We start from the raw sequence: 25,790 nt of genomic DNA on the forward strand, positions 1-25,790 counted from the left end.
AACCTCTGATATTCATTCATTCATGTTTTTTTTCATGCTATGTTGGAGAGAGAGCGTTGTGCTGCTCCGTTTGAATGTTTAGCTGCCACAATCTGTCACACAAAACATTAAAGTGCACCAAAACAATATTTATTGTTTGGATTTCATGATAAAATTGACATAATTTGAAGGCGGAGATTAAAATCGAGTTTCTCCAAAACACTTCTTCTGGTTCAAATGATGGAGCGTGTCACATTTGTGGATGTGTAGCAAATGGGTAATCCATATTATTATATGCAGTCTATATGCAATTCGAAGCAAAGACAACTATGTTTGTGTTCTCTGGAATAGACAGATTATTAGTTTAATTATTAGTTTTATATTTCCAAATTTTATATGTTAAGTAAAATGAATAAATTTGAACATTTGTGATTTCTCCTCCGATGCATCGATATTCACATTAACAGATTATATTTTGCTCCTGTTACACGGAAAATCTATTCTTGTGAACCTGTGCATATTGCTAGTTGTTTTCATTGAGCCTGTGTTAATTTAATTCAACAAATAACAAATGAATATTTTGCTGTAGTGTTTGCAGGAGAGGGGGTTATTCAGGATTTTGCTTGTTAAAATATGGGTCCCCTGGAAAAAAGCCACATGAAACTGAGGAGATTCATTAAACAAGCATTTGTAATGCCACTCTATATATGCTGTAAAAATGCAAAGACTTATCTGCAAATCTCCGGTCAGAGCGTGTGTGTGCGCGCGTTTTATCCCCCCCCCCCAGGATAAATGAGAGATCAGAGACTAATGCCACTCTGAAACAAGTACAGATCGCTTTAGCACAACAAAAAGCCTCTTTACTGTTAGTGATACAGCACTTGTGCATGCGTGTGCACTTGTAAATGTGTAAGAGGCCACAGCAAACTGATGTAATTTTAATATCAGTATCGATCAGTGGAACAGTTCAGCGGGTCAAAGGACAACTGAGAGTGTGAAAGATTCTGCTTCAGATGTTTCAGACACTGAAATGTGTTCTAAACTCTTATGTTCTATTGAGATTGACTTCATTGTTTTTCTGTTTGGGTACCCAGAGACTGCAATATGAAAAATAATAGTAATTAAGTTCTTATTTTCATTAAATTTATTTTCCCTTTGTGGTATCATCAAGTAGATGTGCTATTTTCATAAATGTGACTAATGTTTCTGTTTCGGCCTTTTTTTTGTGTGTGTGTGGAACAATACCTGCTGTATGTCTTATTGGCATCCAAAAGTAAACGTTAGATATAGGTATCACAGATGAGCAAACAACCTAAAAAATACATCTTACAGATGTAACACACATCAAATAGATGTCTGGGTGATGTATGTGTGCTATTGGGGGATTGGTGAGTATATTTTTCAAGCTATTGAAATGTTGGGGGGGGGGGGGGGGTGTCACAAAGAACATGTGGGTTTAATGGACTGGATGGTATAATTGTGCCTGTGTGTTCACACACATTTCAAAGCAACTACTCCTTTCGTATCGCCCCACTTTTTATAAACACTCGTATCTGTTTCTAAATCGTTTGATTCCAGCACCCCCACTCCATTTCTGTCTCTCTGCTGCAGGCATATTTCCAGACACACTCTCTTTTAGCAGGATCAATACCTTTTTGGGCTGCACGAGCGGGCCTCCACACACACATCTGCTCAGTCTAAAGACTGCAATGGTGCAGTTTATAGGAGTCGTGAGCCATTACAGCCCACAGCACATGCAGCACTTTAGATCACTTACCGGAGACACAGAATGAGCAGAAAGAGTGTCTGATAGATGGATAAAACTGCGGATATGAGAGATGAGATCAAATAGTGATTCTTCAAATGTAATGTAACTTCTGCCCCGAATCGTTGGCGCAAATCTTTTTTTTTTTTTTTTAAAGCTTACCTGTCCGATCTCTCCCGTACCGTCCATTCGCGCTCGTTTGCATTCAGCCCCGACAGAGTCCTCCGCCGCTGCGGCACCCTCCGGTTCCGGGTCTCCGCGTTTCACCCCCCGAACTCCAGCCGAACCGGAGTCCAGATCCGTCTCGCGCTCCATGATCCCACGGGTCACGGGCAGCATTAGAGATGTGACGTCGGTCGACATTAACATTGAAGTGGTCCGCAGATGTGGCGTATGATGAGCGTTTAATGAAGATCAGACCTTCTGTTTAGGAATCAGTGGTGCTTTAAAACCCGTTAAAGACTGACGTTGAATGTGTGCTGCATTAAAGGCCTCTGATCAAGAGCAAATGTTTCAGGCCTGGACGCGAATTACAGACTCGAACCACGAGTAGAAAAATCATCGAGCTTTAAAATGCTTCAGCAGGTCAGAATATATGCTAATGTTACACTGAAAGGGTGGTGGGGGTGTGAATAATTTAAACGCACATAGGATGAACGCATTGGAAATGCCGAATGCGTCTAAAGGTGTCTGGTCCCAAACGCTCTTCTAACGATCCCGCTAAATTAAACGCAAAATCTTAAAGTTCGCATCTAAAAACAACAGTCGGGAGAGAAACGCGATGCATCATTCCAGTCCTTCAAGCGATTTCGTAAAACAAAGGAGTGGCGTGGAGCTGCTGCCTTTCCTTTCCTCCTCCCTCTCTCTCTCTCTCTCTCTCTCTCTCTCTCTCTCTCTCTCTCTCAATGGATTCAAGGCAGAGAGGAAACGCGGGCGCCCGCGCTCTCGTTACAGTCGCGCACTGTTTTATTCCTGCTGCAGTTTTCCAGCCCCCCAGCACGAAGCTCTTTTTGTGTTTAACGCACGCACAAGAACCGAATCCAAGATAGCCTATGTCTGAACAGATGTGTTAATTTAAGCGTCAGGGAAACGTCAAGCATGTAACGAGCCAATAATACATTTTCCGTTTAGAAAGAAGAAAAAAAACGCTTGGAGAAACAGACGTTACTTTGTACCAGAACGCCAGAAAACCATAATTTACAGAAAAGCTACGTCGATCCGGTTACATAAGTGTGAACATATACTGAGATATTCAACCCGCATAGATGAGATTATTGATTATGTGATGGATGTGGCAAAATATGTTCGTGCTGCCGCAAATGGATTTGCATTGAAAAATGGTGAAGGCTCCGATAGCGAGCGTCAAGTTTTGGTGTTGCCTGACATCTAGCGGCGGTATGATGCCATGACACCAAACAACAGAGGGCACGATGAAGTCACTATGACACTATGCTGTGATGGAACTGATGAGAATGAGAACTTTCTGATTGTTTTTATAATTAACAAAAAATATGCCATCCAAGATATGTATGACTTTCTTCTGTTGAACACAAACGAAGATTTTTAGAAGAATTTCTCAGCGTAGGTCCATAGAATATAAGTATATATATAAAATAATGATCTTAAGACAAATGTTTTTGTGAAACATCTTGTGCTTAAAGACTTTTGCACAGTTCTATAGGTTGTGTTCAGGATGTGTTTAAGGTGTGAGATATACTCAAGTCTTTGTCTCAATGCCACATAGATGAAGAGTTAATTGTTGCATTCAGGTATTCCAGAGGTTGATAATAGACAATTCGTAGTGACGAAAGCAATCTTCTGAAACTATAAAAATCTACTTTTAACTTCATAATGTATTGTTAATCACCATTGTAATTACAAAAGGGCACATGATGACATGAAGTTCATCAATAGAGGTCCTTCCTGGAGCAAGTACCAATAAACATGCAGAGACAGTGCTCAGTGTCACTCACACAAACACTAAACACCATCAGGGTAACACATGTGAAATTAAAATAATGTAATAAACATTAACTAAACTACATCAAATATAACGCAGAACACCCCAAGGCACATAACTGATATTAAAAATAAGAAGAAACATAACTATTCCCATAAAATATAATTAAATGAACTGGGTCACGCAGGGAATTCTGGGAACACCGATTATTGATTTTTACCTTAATTTTAACAATAATTTACCATAAAAAGTACATGTACTCTCTTGTTAAACATAATATACATTTTTACATTTAATTATACAGAAAATCATATTTTTACATTAAAAAAAAATATTATTTGTACAAAATTTTACCAAAAAACTACATGTATTATCTTTTTAAATATATTTAAAAATTTTACTGTATATTTTAATGTAACTACCCATTAACCAATTTAAGTTTTTTTACTGTAGCATTTTTACAGTCTTTTACCATTAAAATTACAAAAAAAATTTTACAGTGTAGTGAAGGGTTTGGGACTGAGTGTGTTCTTGTGGTGCCATCGGTCAGCTATCATGGTATCATTTTCCTGCAGTTCCAGAGTGATTAATGATGTTGCATTTATGGCTCAGGTGATTGATTCTGTCTCCAGAACTGAATGCCCATGAGCAGCTGATTGAGATAAATGGGAATGCTAATAGATGGAATCCAGGTATAACAGACCTCCTCAGTGCAGGAACAAACAGTCTCCAAAGCACATCAGGCACCGTCCCAGCAAACACAAAAGTTTATACAATGTGGCATTTTGGTTGTAGTTAAGTAATGTTGCAGAACAATGTTTTAAAAACGTCCTAGAAATGACACCTGAATAACATTACCAAAATAAAATGTTTTAAAAACGTTGTGAAAGTACCAACCTGGTATGTTTTCTTTAAGTAGATATAAAACTAAATATAACATGTTTTTAACACGAAAATAAAACCAGTCGAAACTGCAACATTTATTTAGGTGTTAAAATAACGTTATTTGTACATTTGATTAAGACGTTTAAAATACAGCATGAAAATACTAAAATACAACCAGGCCAAATTACAAAGTTTGTGGAACGTTTTATTTAGGTTTTAATATAACGTAATTTGTATATTTGAATAAGACGTTTAAAATACATAATGAAAATACCAAAAGACTACAAGGACAAATTACAAAGTTTGTGGGACATGTTTTATTTTACTTAAGTAAAAGGTGATTATTCATATTATTTTAACTTGTGACTGGAAGAGAGTTTTTGAATGGTGCACCACACGAGACTTTGGCCACAGGAGCGTGCACAAGACACATCCATCTGCAGTTCCGTATGTCAGCATAAAGGGTGTTTTTGAGTTGTGCCCATCTAGTGAAATTCTGGTCTGACATTCTTAAATTAATTTCGTGTTACTGGTAGGCCTATGTGAATCCCAATTTTTTCTTTACTTAATGTAAATGCTGATTTTCCTGAATATTAAAAAAATAAATGGTGCTTTTAAAATATACATTTAGTTTTTTATTAGGTAAATACCATAGGCCTATTTAAAATGTAAAGTCTCATAAGCAAACCTCTCTTTTTGATCTTCAAACATGAAACAAAAACTAATAAAAAAATCTAAGAACTTATGATGGGCACAGACTAAGTGCATTGAAAATGTAAGTATAAAATGTATAATTTCCCCTTCTTCATCCTAGTTTGTGACATTGCAAAAATGTTGTTGTTTCTGTTATTGTTGACATAATTTATTAAATAAATAAATAAACGACCAGCAGCGTTTCCACTGGTCATGTCTAGGAAGGTCAGCTGCCTCGGGTGGAAGTTGGGGTGGAGCTAGAGTTGACGTATGACGTGAACCACTGATTTATCTTAGTGAGGTGAACAAACAAACAGAGGGAGGATAGAAGACGCCATTATCGGAGTGTAACGCATGTGACGTCGGCGTATGCGGAAGCTATCGTATGTGTATGAAGATTCTCTAAACGGAGGAATGTATTTGAATGGACTAAGTGACTTTGATATTGGTTTACGGACTGTTGACTGGGTAACTGGTAAGTCGATTAAGGAGTGTAGTGTGGGAGTGTCAGCCGACAGCCTGTATAGGTCCGGTAGCGATACTCTTTTGCTGCTTCTTGTTGACTGCAGTGCCAACAAACTGACAGGATGGCAGGGAGGAAGTCAGATGTTGAAAATAACAGCATGGAGTTTATTGAGCAAGAGGGAAACTACAGTGATGAGAGGAGGGAAAGTGAGTGGGAGGATGTGGTGAGAGGAATAGATCTATGAAGGTGGCTAGCCTTAAGAGAAAGAAAAAAGACATAGATAGCCAGGCAGAATGGAGAGTGAGGGAAGAGAAGATGAGGAGAAAGACCCGAAAACAGGGCTGTTTAATGTGGTGGTATGATTTGAAGGAGAGGGGGGAGTAAAGAGTCGATCTGCTAAAGCTTACAAAAATCATTAGAGGACAAATTGGAGAAGTGAAATATGCAAGAGTTTTGGGAGATGGGAACTTGCTTATAGGTTGTAGCACTGAAACTCAGATGGAGAAGACAAAGAAAATGAGTAGTGTTGGAAAAATTAAAATAGTAAAGTGGGGGAGAAGAGGGTTGATGGATGCAAGAGAGTGATGTTTGGAGTACCTCTCACTGTTAGTATGAAAGAACTAGTGGAGAATTTGAAGGTGCAGAATAACTCCGTAAAAAGTGCTAAAAGATTGACAAGGGGAATTGAGAAAGTGGAGACAGAAACCTTTTTGGTTGAGTTTGACACAAAGGTTATCACAAAGATACAAGATAAGAGAGTACATCCCTAAGCCTATGAGGTGTTAACTGCCAGGAATTTGGGCATGTGGCTAAGGTATGTAAAGGAAAGAGAAGATGTGCTAGATGTGGTGGAGATCACGAATATAGAAAATGTGGAGAGGGAGTGAAACCAAAGTGCTGTAACTGTGGAGGTAGTCACAGTGTTGCCTTTTGGGGTTGTGAAGTAATGAGGTGAGAGGTGGAAGTGCAGCAGATAAAAGTAAAGGAAAAAGTTGCTGAGGCAAGTAAGAAGGTTGAACAGAAAAAAAAAACAGATTAATGACAGAGAATATGATAAAGAGCAGAATAGGGATGAACAACAAGAATGGAAAAAGGTATGGGGCAAAAAGAAGAAACTGGTAACATTTATAGCGGGGGTGATAAATGCAACATCTGAGGTCAGATCTAAAACTGAAAGGATCCAGATTATTGTTAAAGCAGCAGTGCGCCATTTGGAAATGGTAGGGTTGAAATGGGAAGCAGTAAGGGATGACTTCAATGTACAGTAAAGTCAAGAATCAGCATGTGTGGGTTGATAACATTAATAATGTTACTCCTTCAGTGGAATGCAAGAAGCTTGACTGCAAATGGTCAAGATTTTAAACAGTTTATAGCCAGCAGTAGAGAAAAAACGGACATTATATGCATCCAAGAGTCTTGGTTAAAGCCTAACTTGGATTTTGTCATAAGTGGATATGTGACAATTAGGCAAGATAGAAAAGGTGGTGGAGGGTGTGTCACGTTTGTAAAACAGGGGATTCCTTACAGAACACTAGGTATAGGGAGTGGACAGGAATACATGGTACTAGAAGTATGGTGTGAGAGGAAAAAGTTAGTAGTTATAAATTACTACAACCCATGTAAAAGGCTAGAGCTAAACAAGCTTGAGGAAATTGAAGGTCAGGATAGAAGTAATATTGTATGGTGTGGGGGTTTTAATGCGCATAACATATTGTGGGGGAGTGAGAAATGGATAATAATGGTCAAGTTATAGGAGAGTTTTTGGATGGGAAAAATGTAGTGTTTAAATGATGTTAATAAAACAAGGATAGATGTTGGTTCTGGAAAGGAATCTGTGCTTAATTTCACATTGGTTTCCAATAATATGGCACCATTGTGTGACTGGAATGTTTATCAAGAAGGAACTATAGGGAGTGACCATTACCCAGTTTTATGTAAAGTTAATATTTGTATGTCACAGATCACATATGGTAGGTGAGGGGAATGGGTATTTGAGAATGCTGACTGGGAGAAATTTCAGAAAGGAAGTGATAGATATCTGAATCAGATTAATTATAATAGAGATATAGAAACAATTGATTATAAAATAAGACAAGGTATAATATCAGCAGCACGAGAATCCATTCCTAAAAGTAAAGGTAAAGTAAAGAGGAAAGCAGTACCATGGTGGGACGATAAATGCAAAGCAGCAGTAAGAAAAAGAAATAAAGCATTTAAGTTAATGAAAAGAACCCATAATTTTCAGCATATGACTGAATATAAACAAGCTCAGGCAGTAGTTAGGAGAACAATTATACAGACAAAAAGAACATATTGAAGGAAACACTGTGATTCAATTGGGAACACCACTCAGCTAGGAAAGGTGTGGGGGATGATTAAAAAGATGTGTGGGGATAGGAGGGAGTGGAGCTATCCTGTCTTGAGTAGTGGAATTGAGGTTGCAGTAACCAATAAAGAAAGATGAAATGTTGGTAAATACTTTTGTTAATGTACACAGCTCCAATAACTTGTCTGAGGAGGGAAGAAGAAACAGAGAGAAAACCAAATCTGAAAACTTGGGGGCACTAAGGAGAAAGGAAAGCATTGAAGATGAACCAAATGTCCCATTTAGCATGGGAGAATTAAGTAAGGTGCTGGCTAAAACTGGGAAGACTGCACCAGGGAAAAATGAAATATGCTACATCATGTTGAAGCATTTCAATATGGAGGGACAGAAGAAGTTGTTGAGGTTATTTAATAAAGTGTGGGAAGGAAGAGTACCAGAGAGAGACGTAAGTAAGCGATAATTATCCCGATAACAGGGTTGGGGAGTAACGGAATATATGTAACGGGATTATGTATTTAAAATACAAAATATAAGTAACTGTATTCCGCTACAGTTACAATTTAAATAATTGGTAATTAGAATATAGTTACATTCAAAAAGTATTGATTACTGAAGAGATTACTTTGCATTTTATTGTCATTTGTCTCATTTAATATTTAGTCCTTTCAGATGGAAAAATGTATACATATAAATGATGCGATCCAAAGTGCATTTGAACAGATGTGAAATACTTTCTTATGATGTGCTACATTTATACGAGCAGACAGAAAAGTTTGAATTAAGTTTGGAGCAGAAGTAGTAGAAATAAACCTTGTGTAAATTGTCAGCTTCACACTAAGCTAAAATGCTATTTCCAGCCATTTTACATGCATGTTACCAGGCACGATCATATTTTTTATCAAGAAAATTCACGTTGGATCATAATTTATTTTTTTCTAGTAAGACCTTTGATATTAGGTGCAAAAATCGTATTCTTGATGATAATTTTTGAATGTGTATTTTAGGAAACCTGGAAAGGATGCCAGTAAGCCAACAAACTACAGACCTTTTGCCTTGACATCACATGTTTGTAAGTTGATGGAACGGATGGTCAGTGAGAGGTTAATGTATTTTTTGGAGAAAAGAGAGATGACTGAATTCCAAAGTGGATTTAGGAGAGGAAGGGGTATAATGACTGGTGTAATTTATTCATTGATTTGTTTTGACTTTTGTTTTTTTTTATTTTTTTATTTTTTTTATTTTTTTCTGTATTTGTATTATTTTTCAAATGTATTGTCTGTATTAATGTTCAATCTCGGTTATGTCTTGTTATTAGAAGGATTTATTGAACTTGAACTGAAAATTTTGTTCCCGTTATTGTTTATACGTTAAAAGAAAATAATATTATAGTAGCGGATCTTTTCTTCGGGTGTTTGTTTGGGGAGGGAGCGTCATCGGTTGAACACCTCCGGGGTTTTACGTGTGCGACATGCAATACCCTCAGTCTAGCTATGCGCGAGGCTGATGAGCATATTACTGTTGCTTTTCTCCGTGAATCTCTGGTAAGATGATGTTTTTTGTCTAAATGTATATCTATCGCTCAATAAGTGTGATTTAAGTGATGGCAGCGTTTGATCGTGTTAGTGGTGATGTGTGTTTAATTGTAATTTGATTTTTACGAAATTCATCATAGCGCTAATTAGCATCTTATGCTCAGTGTGTACTCGAGAGAGAGAGAGAAAAAAAGAAAAAAAGCCAATGCCCCATTGATCCACTGATGATCTTTCTTTGTTACAGGTATGTTGTTTAATTAGTTATGTTTTATAAAAGAAAGAGATATGGTTGAATGTTAATGAACGTGTATTGTACGTAGAGTGTTAAAAGGGAAAATAATTCGATTTAATGATTCATGCTGTGCGTCACGCATGTGGTGCGGCCTGTATGTGGAATGGTGTTAAATACATTGAACGTTTCATTTGGATTTATGTAAACGAATAGTATTATTATTGTTTATTTGTTTCATTATAGTATGTTATAACGTATAAATATTTGAATAAATGTATTTTTTTCTAGTAAGACCATTGATATTAGGTGCAAAAATCGTATTCTTGATGATAATTTTTGAATGTGTATTTTAGGAAACCTGGAAAGGATGCCAGTAAGCCAACAAACTACAGACCTTTTGCCTTGACATCACATGTTTGTAAGTTGATGGAACGGATGGTCAGTGAGAGGTTAATGTATTTTTTGGAGAAAAGAGAGATGACTGAATTCCAAAGTGGATTTAGGAGAGGAAGGGGTATAATGACTGGTGTAATTTATTCATTGATTTGTTTTGACTTTTGTTTTTTTTTATTTTTTTATTTTTTTTATTTTTTTCTGTATTTGTATTATTTTTCAAATGTATTGTCTGTATTAATGTTCAATCTCGGTTATGTCTTGTTATTAGAAGGATTTATTGAACTTGAACTGAAAATTTTGTTCCCGTTATTGTTTATACGTTAAAAGAAAATAATATTATAGTAGCGGATCTTTTCTTCGGGTGTTTGTTTGGGGAGGGAGCGTCATCGGTTGAACACCTCCGGGGTTTTACGTGTGCGACATGCAATACCCTCAGTCTAGCTATGCGCGAGGCTGATGAGCATATTACTGTTGCTTTTCTCCGTGAATCTCTGGTAAGATGATGTTTTTTGTCTAAATGTATATCTATCGCTCAATAAGTGTGATTTAAGTGATGGCAGCGTTTGATCGTGTTAGTGGTGATGTGTGTTTAATTGTAATTTGATTTTTACGAAATTCATCATAGCGCTAATTAGCATCTTATGCTCAGTGTGTACTCGAGAGAGAGAGAGAAAAAAAGAAAAAAAGCCAATGCCCCATTGATCCACTGATGATCTTTCTTTGTTACAGGTATGTTGTTTAATTAGTTATGTTTTATAAAAGAAAGAGATATGGTTGAATGTTAATGAACGTGTATTGTACGTAGAGTGTTAAAAGGGAAAATAATTCGATTTAATGATTCATGCTGTGCGTCACGCATGTGGTGCGGCCTGTATGTGGAATGGTGTTAAATACATTGAACGTTTCATTTGGATTTATGTAAACGAATAGTATTATTATTGTTTATTTGTTTCATTATAGTATGTTATAACGTATAAATATTTGAATAAATGCATATGTTAATATAATCTAGAATATAAAATATTGTAATGTATTATACACTATTGAAATGTATAAATAAGAATATTAATGTGATGTATCATAAGACAAAAAATGTATGTATTGTTATATATATATATATATATATATATATATATATATATATTGCTATATTATAGTTATTTCTTTATTTACGTGTTTTTTCAAAAAATATATTTATTTTTTGTTAAATTATGCCATAGCCTCAGTCTACCTATGCGCGAGGCTGATGAGCATATACACTGTTGCTTTTCTCCGTGAATCTCTGTGTACTTGAGAGAGAGAGAGAAGCCGATGCCCCGTTGATCCACTGATGATCTTTCTTTGTTACAGATTAAACAAAAGCACTAGATCTCATCGAGTGGTTGTGTGGTCTTTGTGTGTGAGGGTGTCCGATCCAGACATGCTACATAATTTGGTGCCGTGACCTGGATGCACCAGATCTGCTGCAGCTGATCGCTAGGGTTCGACAACGTGGGATCACAACGCTCCTGAAATCGACGGCCGAAGAATCTTCATTGTTGACGTTTCGGTGGCAGTGTCTGGACATTGACAGTTACTGAACTATCTTGCTTCACACAATACGCGCACATTGGACTGTTTTCTTTTTTTTTTTTTTGTTTTCTTCATCTCTGCTTGTAGAAGCGTACGATAGCGTATGTAGTTAATTTTTTTTGTGTATGTTTTTCATTGTTATCACTTACCATTGGTAATATGGCTGAAGGGAGATGGAAAGAAGACCTGGTAACACCACACATTGGCAGGGTTCGAGGGTTTTTTGGGGTGAATGAGCCTATAGTCGGTAGATCACGCATGTTGGTCTACGATTCTGTGACTGTACCGACTACGCTTCACAATAACGAGCCGAGTAAACCAGAATCTTCCACTCCGGCCAATGCTGGTTGTGACAATGTTTCACAGCAATTACGCAACCTCATTGGTGAGCTTGGAAGCCAGATAGGTGACTCCATTGCCACATGGTTGTTAACAAACCAGACTTCAGCATTACTTGGTTCCGCTTCATCATCTGAGCAGCAGCCCTCTAGGACAATGCCACTGTCCCAGAGTCTCGATCTGTCCAAGTTAAACCTCGTAGTCAAAGCTGACATTAAGGAACTGCAAATGTTTAGAGGGGATGGAAGTGATAAGTGCACCATCCTGGAGTGGATTGAACAGATGGAGATGTATTTGTCCAAAAAGGGTTGCGACAAATTCGACAGTGTGGAAGAGGTACTAAATCATCTCTGTAGCCGGGCAAAGAGCATTGTTAGGGTCAAGCTAAAAAGTAGCCCGGCTACAGTACTCTGTCCTGAAGTTGTCTACGAGGTACTGCGCCGCTATGTTAGCGAGAGCCCTGGCTCGTGCCAGCCATTGGCCGATTTTTATGCGATGCAGCCGAAGCCTAACGAGCACCCTGTTGACTATTGGATCAGGTTGAAAGAGGCAGCTGAGCTAGCAGATGCTCACTTGCAAAGATGTGGTGGCAAGATGGAAAATATGAGTTCTGAGATCGCAATGATGTTTATCAGGAACTGTCCCAATCCTGATCTTTCCACTGTCTTTAGGTGTAAGCCCGTAAGCAAATGGTCAGCCGAGGAGGTCCAAGAAGCCATCGACGAGCATGAGAGAGACTTTAAGTCTTGGAAGCTGGTTCCGTCTGCGCCTAAAGTTGCAGTGAATCAGGCTATTGTTGCTGAAAAACCTGTCAGCACTCAGGTAGCAGTAGGAAGCGAAAGTATGGGCGTAACCTCTGTAGTGTGTACTGTAGGCCCGCACCCTAGAACAAGTGAAGCTGCAGGATTGGGCACTTTGGAGCATGTGCTGAAAATGTTAGAAAGGGTGCTGGAGCACACGACCGTACCTGCTTCAGAACCAAAGCCTCGAACGTCATCTTGGTATCGAGCTTCCCCATGTGAAGTGTGCGGAGACCGATCTCACTCGATTCGCTCTCACTGTATGAGGGAAAAAAGATGCCTCCATTGTCTAGAGTTTCAGCATCAACGTAAGCAGTGTCACAGGGTTGTTGGCCAAGGCAGGGCCCAGACCAGTGACAATCGGGGAAACTAGATCACTCGCATTGGAGAGAGGGTGATGTGAGTGTTAAAAGTCAGCCTCTCATCAGCAAAGACAATCCGATGGTCATCTATGGAAGCCATGCGTCAGGTTGAGTTAAGTGGCAGTATCATCTTGTTCCAGAACATTGTGAAGCTGGAAAAAGTTGACAGTTTGTTTTCTACCGATGTGCTGGTGAATGATACAGTCACTTGCCAAGGCCTGTTAGACACTGGTTCTATGGCATGTACTATTAATGAGGAAACTGAGCACAAGCTGTTGGATGCATGTGGGACCCTTGAGTCTGGTCAGCCCCATGCCGATGTTTTGCTTGTCGGTTGTGGTGGTGTTCAGATCAAGCCCAAGTGTATCCACCAGCTAAAGATTTATGTGTATGGACATTTGGTGTTCGTGCTTCCCTTGGTCATACTATAACAAAAAGACCAGTTAATTGTTGGTACTAATGTGATCAAGTATGTTCTCAGTCAACTGAAGCAGTCTGAAAGCTATTGGTGTGTCATGAATCAGCCTAATTCTACGGGAGAACCAGAGATTCAGCGGTTCTTGAGTATGATGTCTGGGCATAACAGATGGGAAGGTGGTAGTATCCCAACCCTTGGTGTTAACTCAAGCCGTCACGCTTTTACCACAGCAAGAGCACCTCGTGTGGGGCAGACTCCCGACAAGTTCCACTATTTCTGTAGGTAGTACTGTGTTAGTTGAGCCGTCAAAGGCGCAAACTCATAAGAAAGGTGTTCTTGTCGGGCATGTTATAGCCACATTACCTGGTGACAGATGGGTGCCGGTTAAGGTGATCAACCCATCCAGTAAGCCGGTCACTTTAAGACGGAATGCTAAAATAGCCGATGTGTCTCCTGTTTTGGCGGTCGAAGACCTGGATGTGCAAGCCGGGCATGGTCAAGGAGAAACTGTGAACGTGCAAAGCCAGTCTGTCTCCTCTAGTGCAGACACAGGTAATTCTCCCTCTGACATCTGCGGTGCGCTGCAGAAGCTTGGTCTTGGTGATCTTGATATTGAGTCCTGCGAAGTGACTCTGTACTGGAAGGACCAGCTTTTGCAGTTGATTCAGAGATATCAAGATGTGTTTTCTAAACACAAGCTAGATTGTGGTAAGGCCAAAGAGTTTGTCCACAGGATTCATCTGTCAGATAACCGCCCGTTCAGACTTCCATACCGGCGTGTTCCTCTGGCTCAGTATCAGAAACTGAGAAAAGTGCTCTCAGAGATGGAAGAGCAAGAGATTATTCGGAATCCTTGTAGTGAGTGGGCATCTCCGCTGGTCCTGGTATGGAAGAAAAGCGGTGATCTTCGCGTTTGCATTGATTACCGCTGGCTTAATACCCGGACCGTCAAGGATGCTCACCCCTTACCTCACCAAGCAGACTGCTTGGCGTCCTTGGGCGGAAACGCAATTTTTAGCATGATGGATCTCACCTCCGGCTTTTATAATATCACAATGGCAGAGAAGGACAAAAAGCTTACGCCCTTCACAACACCGATAGGTCTTTTATGAGTGTTATCGCTTACCACAAGGGTTGTGCAATAGCCCCTCTAGCTTCATGCGCCTGATGACAAATATCTTTGGTGATCAAAATTTCTTGACGTTGCTTTGCTATCTGGATGACCTACTTGTATATGCCCCAGATGAGGGCGAGGCCATCAAGAGACTTGAGATGGTGTTAAGTAGGCTCAGAGGGCACGGGCTAAAGTTAGCTCCTAAAAAGTGCCATTTCCTCTGGAGTAGCATGCTGTTCTTGGGGCACGTCATTGACAGTTCAGGGGTAGAGACCGACCCAGACAAGGTCAGCACTATTGGAGCAGTAATGGAGTCTGATTTGATGATGGAGGATGGGGTAACCCTGTCCCAAAGGAAGATCAAATCGTTCCTTGGAATGGTGTTGTAATACCAGAGGTTCATCCAAAATTGATCCACTGTCGCGAAAGCCCTGTTTGCTTTGACAGCTGCACCAAGGGGTAAGAAGCCTCTGGAGAAGGGTGCTGCTGCGTTCAGGAAGTTGAGTCCTGGTGACTGGGAGGAGCACAGTAGGGCCTTCCAGCAGTTAAAAGCCGCTCTGATGAATTCCGTGGTACTGACACATCCTGATTTTAGCCGCCCATTTATTTTGTCCTCTGATGCGTCCATGGACGGGTTGGGCGCTGTGTTGTTGCAGGTCACAGAGGGTGAGACTAGAGCCCAGCCGATTGCTTTTACTAGCAAATCCCTTATGAGCGCTCAGGCCAAGTATCCTGTTCACCGCTTAGAGTTCTTGGCTTTGAAATGGTCCGTTTGCGACAAATTCAGCCACTGGCTGAAAGGCCATGATTTTGTTATTTGGACAGACAACAGTCCTGTAACTTACATCCTCACAAAGCCTAAACTCGACGCGTCTGAGCAGAGATGGGTTTCTAAGTTGGCACCCTATCGTTTCAGCATCAAGTACATACCTGGCAGTAAGAACGTAGTGGCCGATGCCTTAAGTCGTCAACCATTTGTCCATAACCAGCTCAGTCAGAGGCTGCTGAATGAGCCTTATGGTGCATTGCTTGAGGAAGCGGAACAGTTTGAGAGAGACGGAGTGCAGGATGCTTTCATGCTGAGTGCTGGTATCCAGAGCACTGAAGGTCCTCCTTGTGTAACACCAAGCCATTGTCCGCTTTCCAGTGCTGAGGTGTCTGCGGTGTTAGAGGGTCACAGTGACTGGGAAGTAGGAGTTGAATTGAGAGCAATCTCTTGGATTGCCCAAGACACCCAGCATCTGTCGTCTCCTGGGCAATGCCCGTTACCAGTCTTCTCATTAGATGAACTTTGAGACAGACAACGGAACAATCCTTCTCTGTCCAGGGTCCTGTTTCACATCAGTAGGGGCAAGAGAGCCTCACATAGTGAGAGTGCTGGTGAGACGTATAAGGTGCTCAGAGTCTTGAAGCAATGGGACAAGTTGAAGATACTTGATGGTGTACTGTATCGCGTAAGCAAATGTTGGGCCTCATGTATTCAGATAGAAGACAAATGCAGGCCTAACACAGTCATAAAACCTAACTGAGGCCCACACACTCCGTCATAAGTCTTACTGATAAAAAAACCCGCCAAAATCAAACAAACGGTGTCCAAAACAGACTACAAATCCCATGAAGCCTTGCTCACTAAAGGATCGAACTCTCAACTCCTATTGGATGAGGTACACGACAGAACGACCCTCAACCATGACGTCATCAGGAGTAGAAATACCTCTGAGATGCTTCCAGGATTTGCTTCCAGCAACTTTGCTTGCCGTGTGTAGATGAGGCTCTCGTGTAGCCTCGTGGCACAAGGAAGTAACATCAAACTTGAAACTGTGGCCATACAATGTCCATCTCGCTGGACGAGTTGATTACTCTGTGTTCCACCGAACACTAACGGATCCGAAGGAGACCGCCGAGCAATCCGCATCTTCATCCATTTGCCTGCAGAAGTGAAGAGAGATTTCTCGTCCCTCTTCAATCAAGTCACCATCACTGATTTCTCTGCCAGCCTGCCGAGAATCAGCAGCCGTACAGCCTGCCGACAGAGCGAGGAAACGGCCTCCTGTCATCCGATTTTCGAGGAACCTAGTCGGAGTTAAAGGACGGATGAACACACATTCATCTCATACAATTCAAGTAAGAGGTTTAAGTCTGGGCACAGATAGAATTGTTATAGTGTGTTATTCTTGTGTATCAAGGTTATTGCTTGTACAGTTTACGGACCGCCGAGTCCGCTCATTGCTGCTAATAACACTCAAGGTATTACTGTAATGTACATATCATGAATTAGATCTGCTGTGTTGTAGTCCAGCCGCATTGGACTGTTGTGTATTTCTGCCATTGCAGGTGAGACCGGCACACTTTTTTAACAGAGTTTATCCGTTAAAGAATCAAAGACCGCAGGACGGTTTACGAGCCGTCCACCACATCTCTGAGTTATAAACTAACAGATGCTTTCTCTCCCACGATCACGAAACCGGCTTTGGTGCCGCCACTTTAATCTCTCTCTCTCTCTCTCTCGTACTAATCATACACACACGCGACCCCTCACAAACATTCTCGCACACACTTTTGGCTAGTAGATAACTTTGTGATAAAGCTCAGCTTTGTCCCTAAGTTATCGTACAAGCGGAGACACGTGGTAAATGGGCAGACGCCATTGACCGGCTTCTCTCCGCCCACATTCACGGCCATATTCTCTGGCCGGAAATCTCGCATGACGTACTCTCCACGAGAGTCACGTCTGCCATTTTGCGTCCCTCCTTACACACACCTTCCTCTCGTGTTATAGGATTATTTTGGTTACCATATCTAATCATATCACTGTTTAGTTTGTAGTTGGAAGTTGGAAGTTTATTGACTGCATTGTATTGATTATTAACTGATATTACTGCATAAATAAACTTTTTATATTTCAAAGAGAAGCGTTTTGGTTTGTTTTGCATACACCTGTGTCAAATGCTGACGGGATGTCAGTGCTCGGATTCAAGCCTTCATTGTTTCTTTTCGAAAATCGATATTCTTCGGATGTCGATTTTCCTTGGAGAACAATCTAATATTGAGACTGTTATACTATCTGGTTATTAGTCCCTGATTCCAGGGTGGTGCCCCGGCGATATTAATCCTCATTAATGTTCTATTGATTTTTGATAATTGATAATTATCTTTGATTGTTGAATTTGAATGATCAATAAGCTAGTGTTAATTTTAATCAGTTTCATTGATGTTAATAATTGATTATCTTTGATAATTGTTGATTTAAAGGATTAAAAAGGCTAACATTGATTCTCATCAATGTTCTATTGATTTTAATAATTATCTTTGATAATTAATTATTGCTAATAACCAAACCCGCTCCTGAACGTAGCGCACTACATTTACTGGAGCCCCGTATGAGGTTTTAATGAGTTAGATTCTGTTATTTAATTTAAATATTAACTAAATAAATAATTATTTCTGATAGTAACACTGATCTAAACAATCAGTAGAACCTACACAAAGATAACCTGATGGGAAAGAAATGGCTACAGTAAGTTGTCCCATCTTCTTTGATCACGCAAATGATGACAGGCATCCACGATGAAGCAGGGCACCAGGGCCAAGGTAGAACTATGCACCTGGCAAGGCTTTTGGGTCGGGTTGGAACAAGACGTTTGCAGGTATGTTAAGTGTTGCAAGTGCTGTGTCGTCAGTAAAACTGCCGAACCCGAAGGCAGAGCCCCGCTAGAGAGCGTGAAAACGTCGAGTCCAATGGAGCTAATATGCATAGATTTTTGGACCACGGAAAGCTCCAAAGGCCGTAATGTGGACATGTTGGTCATGACTGACCATTTTTCCTGTGTCGTGACCAGTCGGCAAAGCAGGTAGCACGACAATTGTGGGATCGATATATTTGTGTGTACGGTTTCCTTTACAGGATCCACTCGGATCAATGGGCTAATTTTGAGAGCCAGCTGATCCGAGAGTTGCTGCAGGTTGCCGGAGTAAAAAAGTCCCGAACAACTGCTTATCATCCCATGGGAAATGGCCATGTTGAACGGTTCAATAGAACCTTGGGCAACATGATCGGAGCACTCCCGCCGAGGTCTAAGGAAAAGTGGTCACAGATGCTCCAGACACTGAGTTTTGCATATAATTGTACTGCGCACGAGTCCACTGGCTATGCTCCGTTCTACCTAATGTTTGGTAGGATCCCGAAGCTACCCGTGGATGTTATGTTTGACAATGTTGAGAGAGACTGTGATGTCGTTGATTGACAAATATGTGAAAAGTTTGAAAGGTGACCTGAAAGAGGCTCTGACTGTCGCTCAGAGGAACATTGACACCAGTCAGCAACGTCAGACCGAGTTGTACAACCAAAGGACGAAGGGCTGTAGTATTGAGTTGGGTGATCAGGTTCTCCTGTCGAACAAAAGTGAACATGGGAAGAGAAAACTAGCAGACAGGTGGGAGTCTACGTCCTATCGGGTAGTTGCGTTGAACCCTCAATGCTATATTTACTGTATACGTAACGCCAAAACGGGTCAGGAGAAAACTGTTCACCAGAATTTGTTGTTACAAGCGAATTTCCTGCCGCTTGATTTGGGAGGTTCTGAATCACCTGAGGATAGTGGTGAATCTGTCCTTGAAAGCAGGAGTGCATCCCTGGATGACGTTGTTGGTTCCGCATCTGAGATGTGTCCTGTGTCTGAACGTGTTGCCACTTGGGTAGAAAGAACCACAGTTTCCGAGGATCTGCAGCAGAGGTCGTCCTGCAGGTCCAATAGTGCTGCATCATTGGACGTGGTCCCTGAGTCATTGGGACAGGAGCAATTGCCGTCAAAGGATGATTGTACCAAGGAGCAATGTAGGCAGTCCGGATGAAGGACTGAGTTGTGACTCTTGCAGTTCGTTTACTGAGGCGGTTCTCCATGGTGACCGTTGTGTTTCACCTGCTGGATTTGTTGAGCCACCTCCTGGTCAAGGGGAAATGAGAGTTCGGACCAGAGTGGGTAGGATGGTGAAACATGTCAACAGACTGATAGAGAACATGTCTCCGTCTATCAGAACATTGAATCTGGTTGTAAGATCTATATTGAAATAAGAATGTATTAGAATATTGTTTTATTTGAAGTTGTAGAGTTAAGATTCTGTGAGTCAATATGTTTCAGCACATTTGTTGTTCCAGATCCAAGATGAAGTCTCATCCGAGATGAATGGTGTTTAAAGGCACCTTTTTGCAGGTGATTGCAGTGGGCCTGATCAACCTGCCCTATTCACCTTCCCTGTGAGTGGGAAACATTGTTGCACAAGGTTCTGGATAACAGTTGGTCTAACAGGCCCAGTGTATAACTTCCCTTTAAGACAACATTTTGTGAAGTTCAGGGGGGAAAATGTAACTGGTGTAATTTATTCATTGATTTGTTTTGACTTGTTTTTTTTTTTGTTTTTCTTCTTCTGTATTTGTATTGTATTAATGTTCAACCTCTGTTGTGTCTTGTTATTAGAAGGGTTTATTGAGCTTCACGAAATTTTGTTCCCGTTATTGTAAGTTAAAAGAAAATAATGTTATAGTGGCGGAACTTTTCTTCAGGTGTTTGTTTGGGGAGGGAGCGTCATTGGTGGAACACCTCCAGGGTTTTCCTTGTGCGACATGCGATAGCCTCAGTCTACCTATGCGCGAGGCTGATGAGCATATGCACTGTTGCTTTTCTCTGTGAATCTCTGGTAAGATGATGTTTGTCTAAATGTATATCTATCGCTCAAGTGTGATTTAAGTGATGGCAGCATTTGATCGTGTTAGTGGTGATGTGTGTTTAATTGTAATTTGATTTTTACGAAATCATCATAGCGCTAACTAATTAGCATCTTATGCTCAGTGTGTACTTGAGAGAGAGAGAAGCCGATGCCCCGTTGAGCCACTAATGATTTTTCTTTGTTACAGGTATGTTTAATTATTTATGTTTTATAAAAGAAAGAGATCTGGTTGAATGTTAATGAACGTGTATTGTACGTAGAGTGTTAAAAGGGAAAAGAATTCGATTTAATGATTCATGCTGTGCGTGACGCACGTGGTGTGGCCTGCATGTGGAATGGTGTTAAATACATTGAATGTTTCATTTGGATTTATGTATATGAATAGTATTATTATTGTTTATTTGTTTTATAGTATGTTATAACGTATAAATATTTGAATTAATGCATATGTTAATATAATGTAGAATATAAAATATTGAAATGTATTAAGAATATTAATGTGTTGTATCATAAGGAAGACAAGCAATGTATATATTGTTATATATTGCTATATTGTAGTTATTTTATTTACGTGTCTTTCCATTTTTTTGTTAAATTATGCGATAGCCTCAGTCTACCTATGCACGAGGTTGATGAGCATATGCGCTGTTGCTTTTCTCCGTGAATCTCTGTGTGTACTCGAGAGAGAAGCCAATGCCCCGTTGATCCACTGATGATCTTTCTTTGTTACAGATTAAACAAAAGCACTAGATCTCATCGAGTGGTTGTGTGGTCTTTGTGTGTGAGGGTGTCCGATCCAGACATGCTACATATGGATTCAGTGTTGTGTCTGGAGGATGAAATCAGAAAAGCTCAAATAAATAGAGAGACATTGGCGTCAGTGTTTTTTGATGTAGAAAAAGCATATGACATGCTATGGAGAGAGGGATTAATGATTAAATTACATGGTATGGGAATTGGAGGGAAATTTTTTTTTTTTTTTTTAAAGTGTGACAAAGATTATTAACAGTTGTAATTATTTTGTACAAACAATATCAGAAACTGGCTGTCTTGGAGATAAAATAAAAATAAAAAAGCAGGGAGACATCACCACAGCCTAATTTGCATCAGTGGAAAGTTTCTTCTCCAATACAGAGTTAAACACCAGCAGCTCATATGTCTGAAGTCAAACAGCTTGTCGATGGAGAGAAAGAGAAGACCATTTGGGCTGATAAAATGTTTTTTAATTACCAGACACTAGCCTTCTCCCTCCCTTCTATGGTCCTCTTCACAGCCAGGTCCAGAGTTTGATTTCTTTTTTGTAATAAACATTTTTATTGATTCAAAAAGAAAGCACAACAGAGAAAAACACAACATATACACACCGAATCAACATTTAACTTTTAACACTCATTAACATCTCTCCCCAAACACCAACCCCACCCTACCCCAAAGAACACCCCTGTGATCACATAAAATAATACACACACACAAACAATAAAATAAAAATAAATAAAAAATAAAATATATAATAAACATACATAGTTAAACTAAACATCTCCCTCCTCATCCCTTCCCCTAGAGTCCTCCAAAACTGCCAAATACCTACCCCACTTCCTGAAAAATAAGTCCTCCCACCCCAGCCTTCCATCTATCATCCTCTCATAAGCCGCCATCCTCCCCATCTCCACAAACCCCTCTGGAAATGGTGGCGCTCCGTCTGACTTCCATCCTCTTAAAATAATTTGTCTACCGATCATCACGCTAGTCAGAACCCAATTTTTTATATATTTGTCACCCGAATGTATAACTTCCCCATTGCCCAAAATGCAAAGTCTGGGGCAAAGTAAAATTTGAGTGTCCAGAATGTCACGCAAATAATTCTGAATCTTTAATCAAAAATCTTGGATCTTAGCACATCCCCAAAAAAACATGGGCTATGTCTCCAACTTCTGATTTGCATCGCCAGCATGTGGGTGTGTCTTTAAGACCAAGCCTGTATAATCTAGAGGGGGTCCAATAAAATCTTTGTAAAATCTTTCTTAAATTGCATAAGGCGATCCCTTGCATCTCTAGATGCAGACTTGAAATTTTTCAGAATCTTAGTCCACGCTCCATCCTCCAATACCAAATTCAAATCTTTCTCCCATAATTCCTTAATAGAAGTTAAAGCTCCATCCCCCATACTCTGAATTAACAGGGAGTAGTACACTGATGCCTCATGACCTTTTCCAAAAGCAGCAATCACCTCTCCCAAAGCATCTGCCTCTCAGGGGGGTGTGTGCTACTCCCAAAAATATTACAAAGCAGGTGGCGTAATTGTAAATACCTATAAAACTGAGGTCTGGGGATCCCAAAATGTTGGACCAAGTTTTCAAACGATCTCAACACTCCATTTTCATATAGGTCACCGAGTGTAGCAACCCCCTTCACAATCCACTCTGGCCAGCAGAAAGGGGACTTGCCAATACACAATCTTGGGTTCTGCCATATGCCCGAGGCAACATTTAAATAAGTGTCCAATTTAAACAATCTGGACACTTTAGTCCATATCGAGTGTAAATGCGAAATAACAGGGTGTAACTTAACTTTTCCAATTAGTTTGATAGAGATGCTTTGTAACGGTGAAATAGGGGCAAGAACTGCCTGTTCAATAACAAACCAGGGAGGGGCTCTCTCAGGCTCTCTAAATTGGATTTAGACCAATTGACTTTGTATCCTGATAACTTGGAAAAGGAATTAATAATTCTGTGGAGGCATAGATCTAGTAGGTTCAGAGACAAATAATAAAATAACTTCTGCGTAAAGCAGAAGCTTATGCGCCACACCTCATGCAACCACCCCTGGAAAATCATCCTCCTTTCTTATCACGGCTGCTAATGGTTCCAGGGCAAGACAGAACAATAAAGGGGAAAGAGTGCAACCCTGCCTAGTGCCCCTATCCAGAGTAAAATAATCTGAAATTAATCCATTTGTTTGTACCGCCGCTACAGGGTGTCTATAAAGTAACTTAAACCAACCAATAAATGTACTCCCGAACCCATACATTTCCAAAATCTTAAAAAGATAATCCCATTCTACCATATCAAACGCCTTTTTGGCGTCAAGTGAGATGGCAGCGACTGGAGACTGATCATTCGCTACTGACCACATGATATTGATGAGACGCCTGATGTTATCAGAAGAGCTACGGCCCCGAATAAACCCCATCTGATCTATATGTATAACCTTGTATAAATGTCATAACCTTACTTAATTGGGTAGCCAGAATTTTTGACTATTTTTACATCTAGTTGGATCAGGGAGATTGGACGGTAACTTTTACACTCGCTTGGATCTTTGTCCTTTTTAAGAATCAGACTGATCCGGGCTTGTGTCATGGTTGGAGGAAGCTTTCCATTCTTTAATGATTCTGTATAAACTTCTAACAAAAGTGGAGCCAGTTCTGTAACATAGGATCTAAAAAATTCTGCGGCAAAACCATCTGTCCCCGGAGCCTTGCCAGTAGGTAGGGACTTAATTACCTCGTCAAGCTCCTCCAAGGTTATCTCAGAATCAAGAGAGTTTTTTTGCTCAATCGTCAGTTTAGGAAGATCTAATGGTTCCACAAAGTTTCTAATATCTTCATCAGTAGATGAAGACGTGGAACTATAAAGATCAAGATAAAACTCTTTAAAGGCATTATTAATATCAATGGCTGAGGTAAAAATTTCACCACCAAAAAAAGAGGGAATGATAGAAAGAGACCCTCTCTGCTTTATATATCTAGCCAAAAGCTTCCCTGCTTTGTCCCCCGACTCAAAGTATGACTGTCTTGCCCTGAATAACCAAAACTCCACTTTCCGCGACAAAATAGTATTATATCTATATTTCAATTGGGTCAATTCTCTGAGGCCATCAGCTGACATATGGCGCTTCAGCTCTGCCTCTGCACTTTTAATATTCTCTTCCAACTCCACGAGTCGTGCTTTGGATTTTTTGATGAATGAGGCATACTGTATGATCCAACCCCTAAGAACTGCCTTAAGTGCCTCCCAAGCCATGCCCACAGAGGATACTGAGGACAAGTTGGTCTCCATATAAACACTGATTTCAGACTTTAACATTTGTTGGAAATCAGGATTTTGCAAAAGGGACACATTAAGGCGCCAACTATATGATTTCTTTTTCTCTGTATATGGCAACACCTCTAAACTCACCAGGGCATGATCTGAGACTAAGATATTTCCAATTGAGCAATCAACAACAGATGAAATGAGGGATTTGGATATAAAAATGGACTGATGAAAAAAAAATATAGTCCCTACCAGAAGGGTTCAAAAGTCTCTAAATATCCGTAAGACCAAGATTTTTACACATCCTGTGAAGCGTCAATATTGCTCTAGGGGGTTTACACACTTTTGCTTCACTGTGATCAAGGACTGAGCCCATCAAAAGATTAAAGTCTCCTCCCAATATTATATCATGAGGAGTGCCAGTGGCTTGCAGCATCCCTTCAAGATCTATAAAAAAAGCCCTGATCATCAGCGTTAGGTGCGTAAATATTAGCCAAAATCAACCTTTGCCCTTGAATTTCAGCTAAAACAATAATGACTCTCCCTAATTTATCTTTAGTCTGTTTGAGACTTTTGAATTGTAGGTGTTTATTAATCAATATAATGACTCCCTTGCTCTTACTTGAGCCAGCACTAAAAAAAAACATGTCCACCCCATATCTTCCCACATTTTTCAGCTTCCTGTGGGGAGAGATGTGTTTCTTGAAGAAACACTATATCATATTTCTTATGTTTAAGAAAAGAAATAACCTACCTTCCTTTTTTATGGGGTGCCCCAACTCATTTACATTCCATGTGGAGAGAGATAGTACACTCATATTAACATATTAATATTAATATATACACTATATATTATATACACTATATAATATATACATATTAATATATACACTATATCATATTTCTTACGTTTAAGAAAAGAAATAACCTACCTTCCTTTTTTATGCGGTGCCCCAACCCATTTACATTCCATGTGGAGAGAGATAGTACACTCATATTAACATATTAATATTAATATATACACTATATATTATATACACTATATAATATATACATATTAATATATACACTATATCATATTTCTTACGTTTAAGAAATAACCTACCTTCCTTTTTTATGCGGTGCCCCAACCCATTTACATTCCATGTGGAGAGAGATAGTACACTCATATTAACATTTGACATTTTGATATA

General features: G+C 39.9%; 2 protein-coding genes across 33 annotated transcripts in view; one reads left to right on the forward strand and one right to left on the reverse strand.

Moving 5' to 3' along the window:
- Nucleotides 1-2,591, reverse strand: part of LOC127449064 (RNA binding protein fox-1 homolog 2-like) — a 75,867-nt gene extending 73,276 nt beyond the window's left edge. For 2 of the 12 annotated variants that reach the window (XR_007898648.1, XR_007898647.1), the window contains exon 1: nucleotides 1,907-2,590. Coding sequence is in view for 4 of the 12 variants with exons in the window: in XM_051712203.1 (XP_051568163.1) it covers nucleotides 1,907-2,113 (207 nt within the window). In the remaining 8 variants the exon portion in view is untranslated. Of the gene's footprint in view, nucleotides 1-1,906 lie in introns of all 12 variants that reach the window. The other 10 variants (XR_007898651.1, XR_007898650.1, XR_007898652.1 and 7 more) reach the window with 7 other exon arrangements.
- Nucleotides 2,592-5,595: 3,004 nt separating this feature from the next.
- LOC127449060 (uncharacterized) lies at nucleotides 5,596-21,314 on the forward strand. 21 transcript variants are annotated; one of them, XM_051712182.1, is made up of 5 exons: nucleotides 5,596-5,757; nucleotides 8,246-9,850; nucleotides 10,192-10,728; nucleotides 10,860-10,963; nucleotides 11,585-21,314. In XM_051712182.1, the coding sequence occupies exon 5, from the start codon at nucleotides 11,966-11,968 to the stop codon at nucleotides 13,316-13,318; it is 1,353 nt and encodes a 450-aa protein (XP_051568142.1). In that variant the 5' UTR covers nucleotides 5,596-5,757; nucleotides 8,246-9,850; nucleotides 10,192-10,728; nucleotides 10,860-10,963; nucleotides 11,585-11,965; the 3' UTR covers nucleotides 13,319-21,314. The 21 variants fall into 21 exon arrangements, with proteins under 21 accessions (XP_051568142.1, XP_051568138.1, XP_051568140.1 ...); XM_051712178.1 differs by having other exon boundaries at nucleotides 10,884-10,963; XM_051712180.1 differs by having other exon boundaries at nucleotides 8,246-9,615; nucleotides 9,747-9,850; nucleotides 10,192-10,963.
- The last annotated feature ends 4,476 nt before the right edge of the window (nucleotides 21,315-25,790 follow it).

This window comes from Myxocyprinus asiaticus, chromosome 12 (genome assembly GCF_019703515.2).
Source record: "Myxocyprinus asiaticus isolate MX2 ecotype Aquarium Trade chromosome 12, UBuf_Myxa_2, whole genome shotgun sequence".
Taxonomy (NCBI): domain Eukaryota; kingdom Metazoa; phylum Chordata; class Actinopteri; order Cypriniformes; family Catostomidae; genus Myxocyprinus; species Myxocyprinus asiaticus.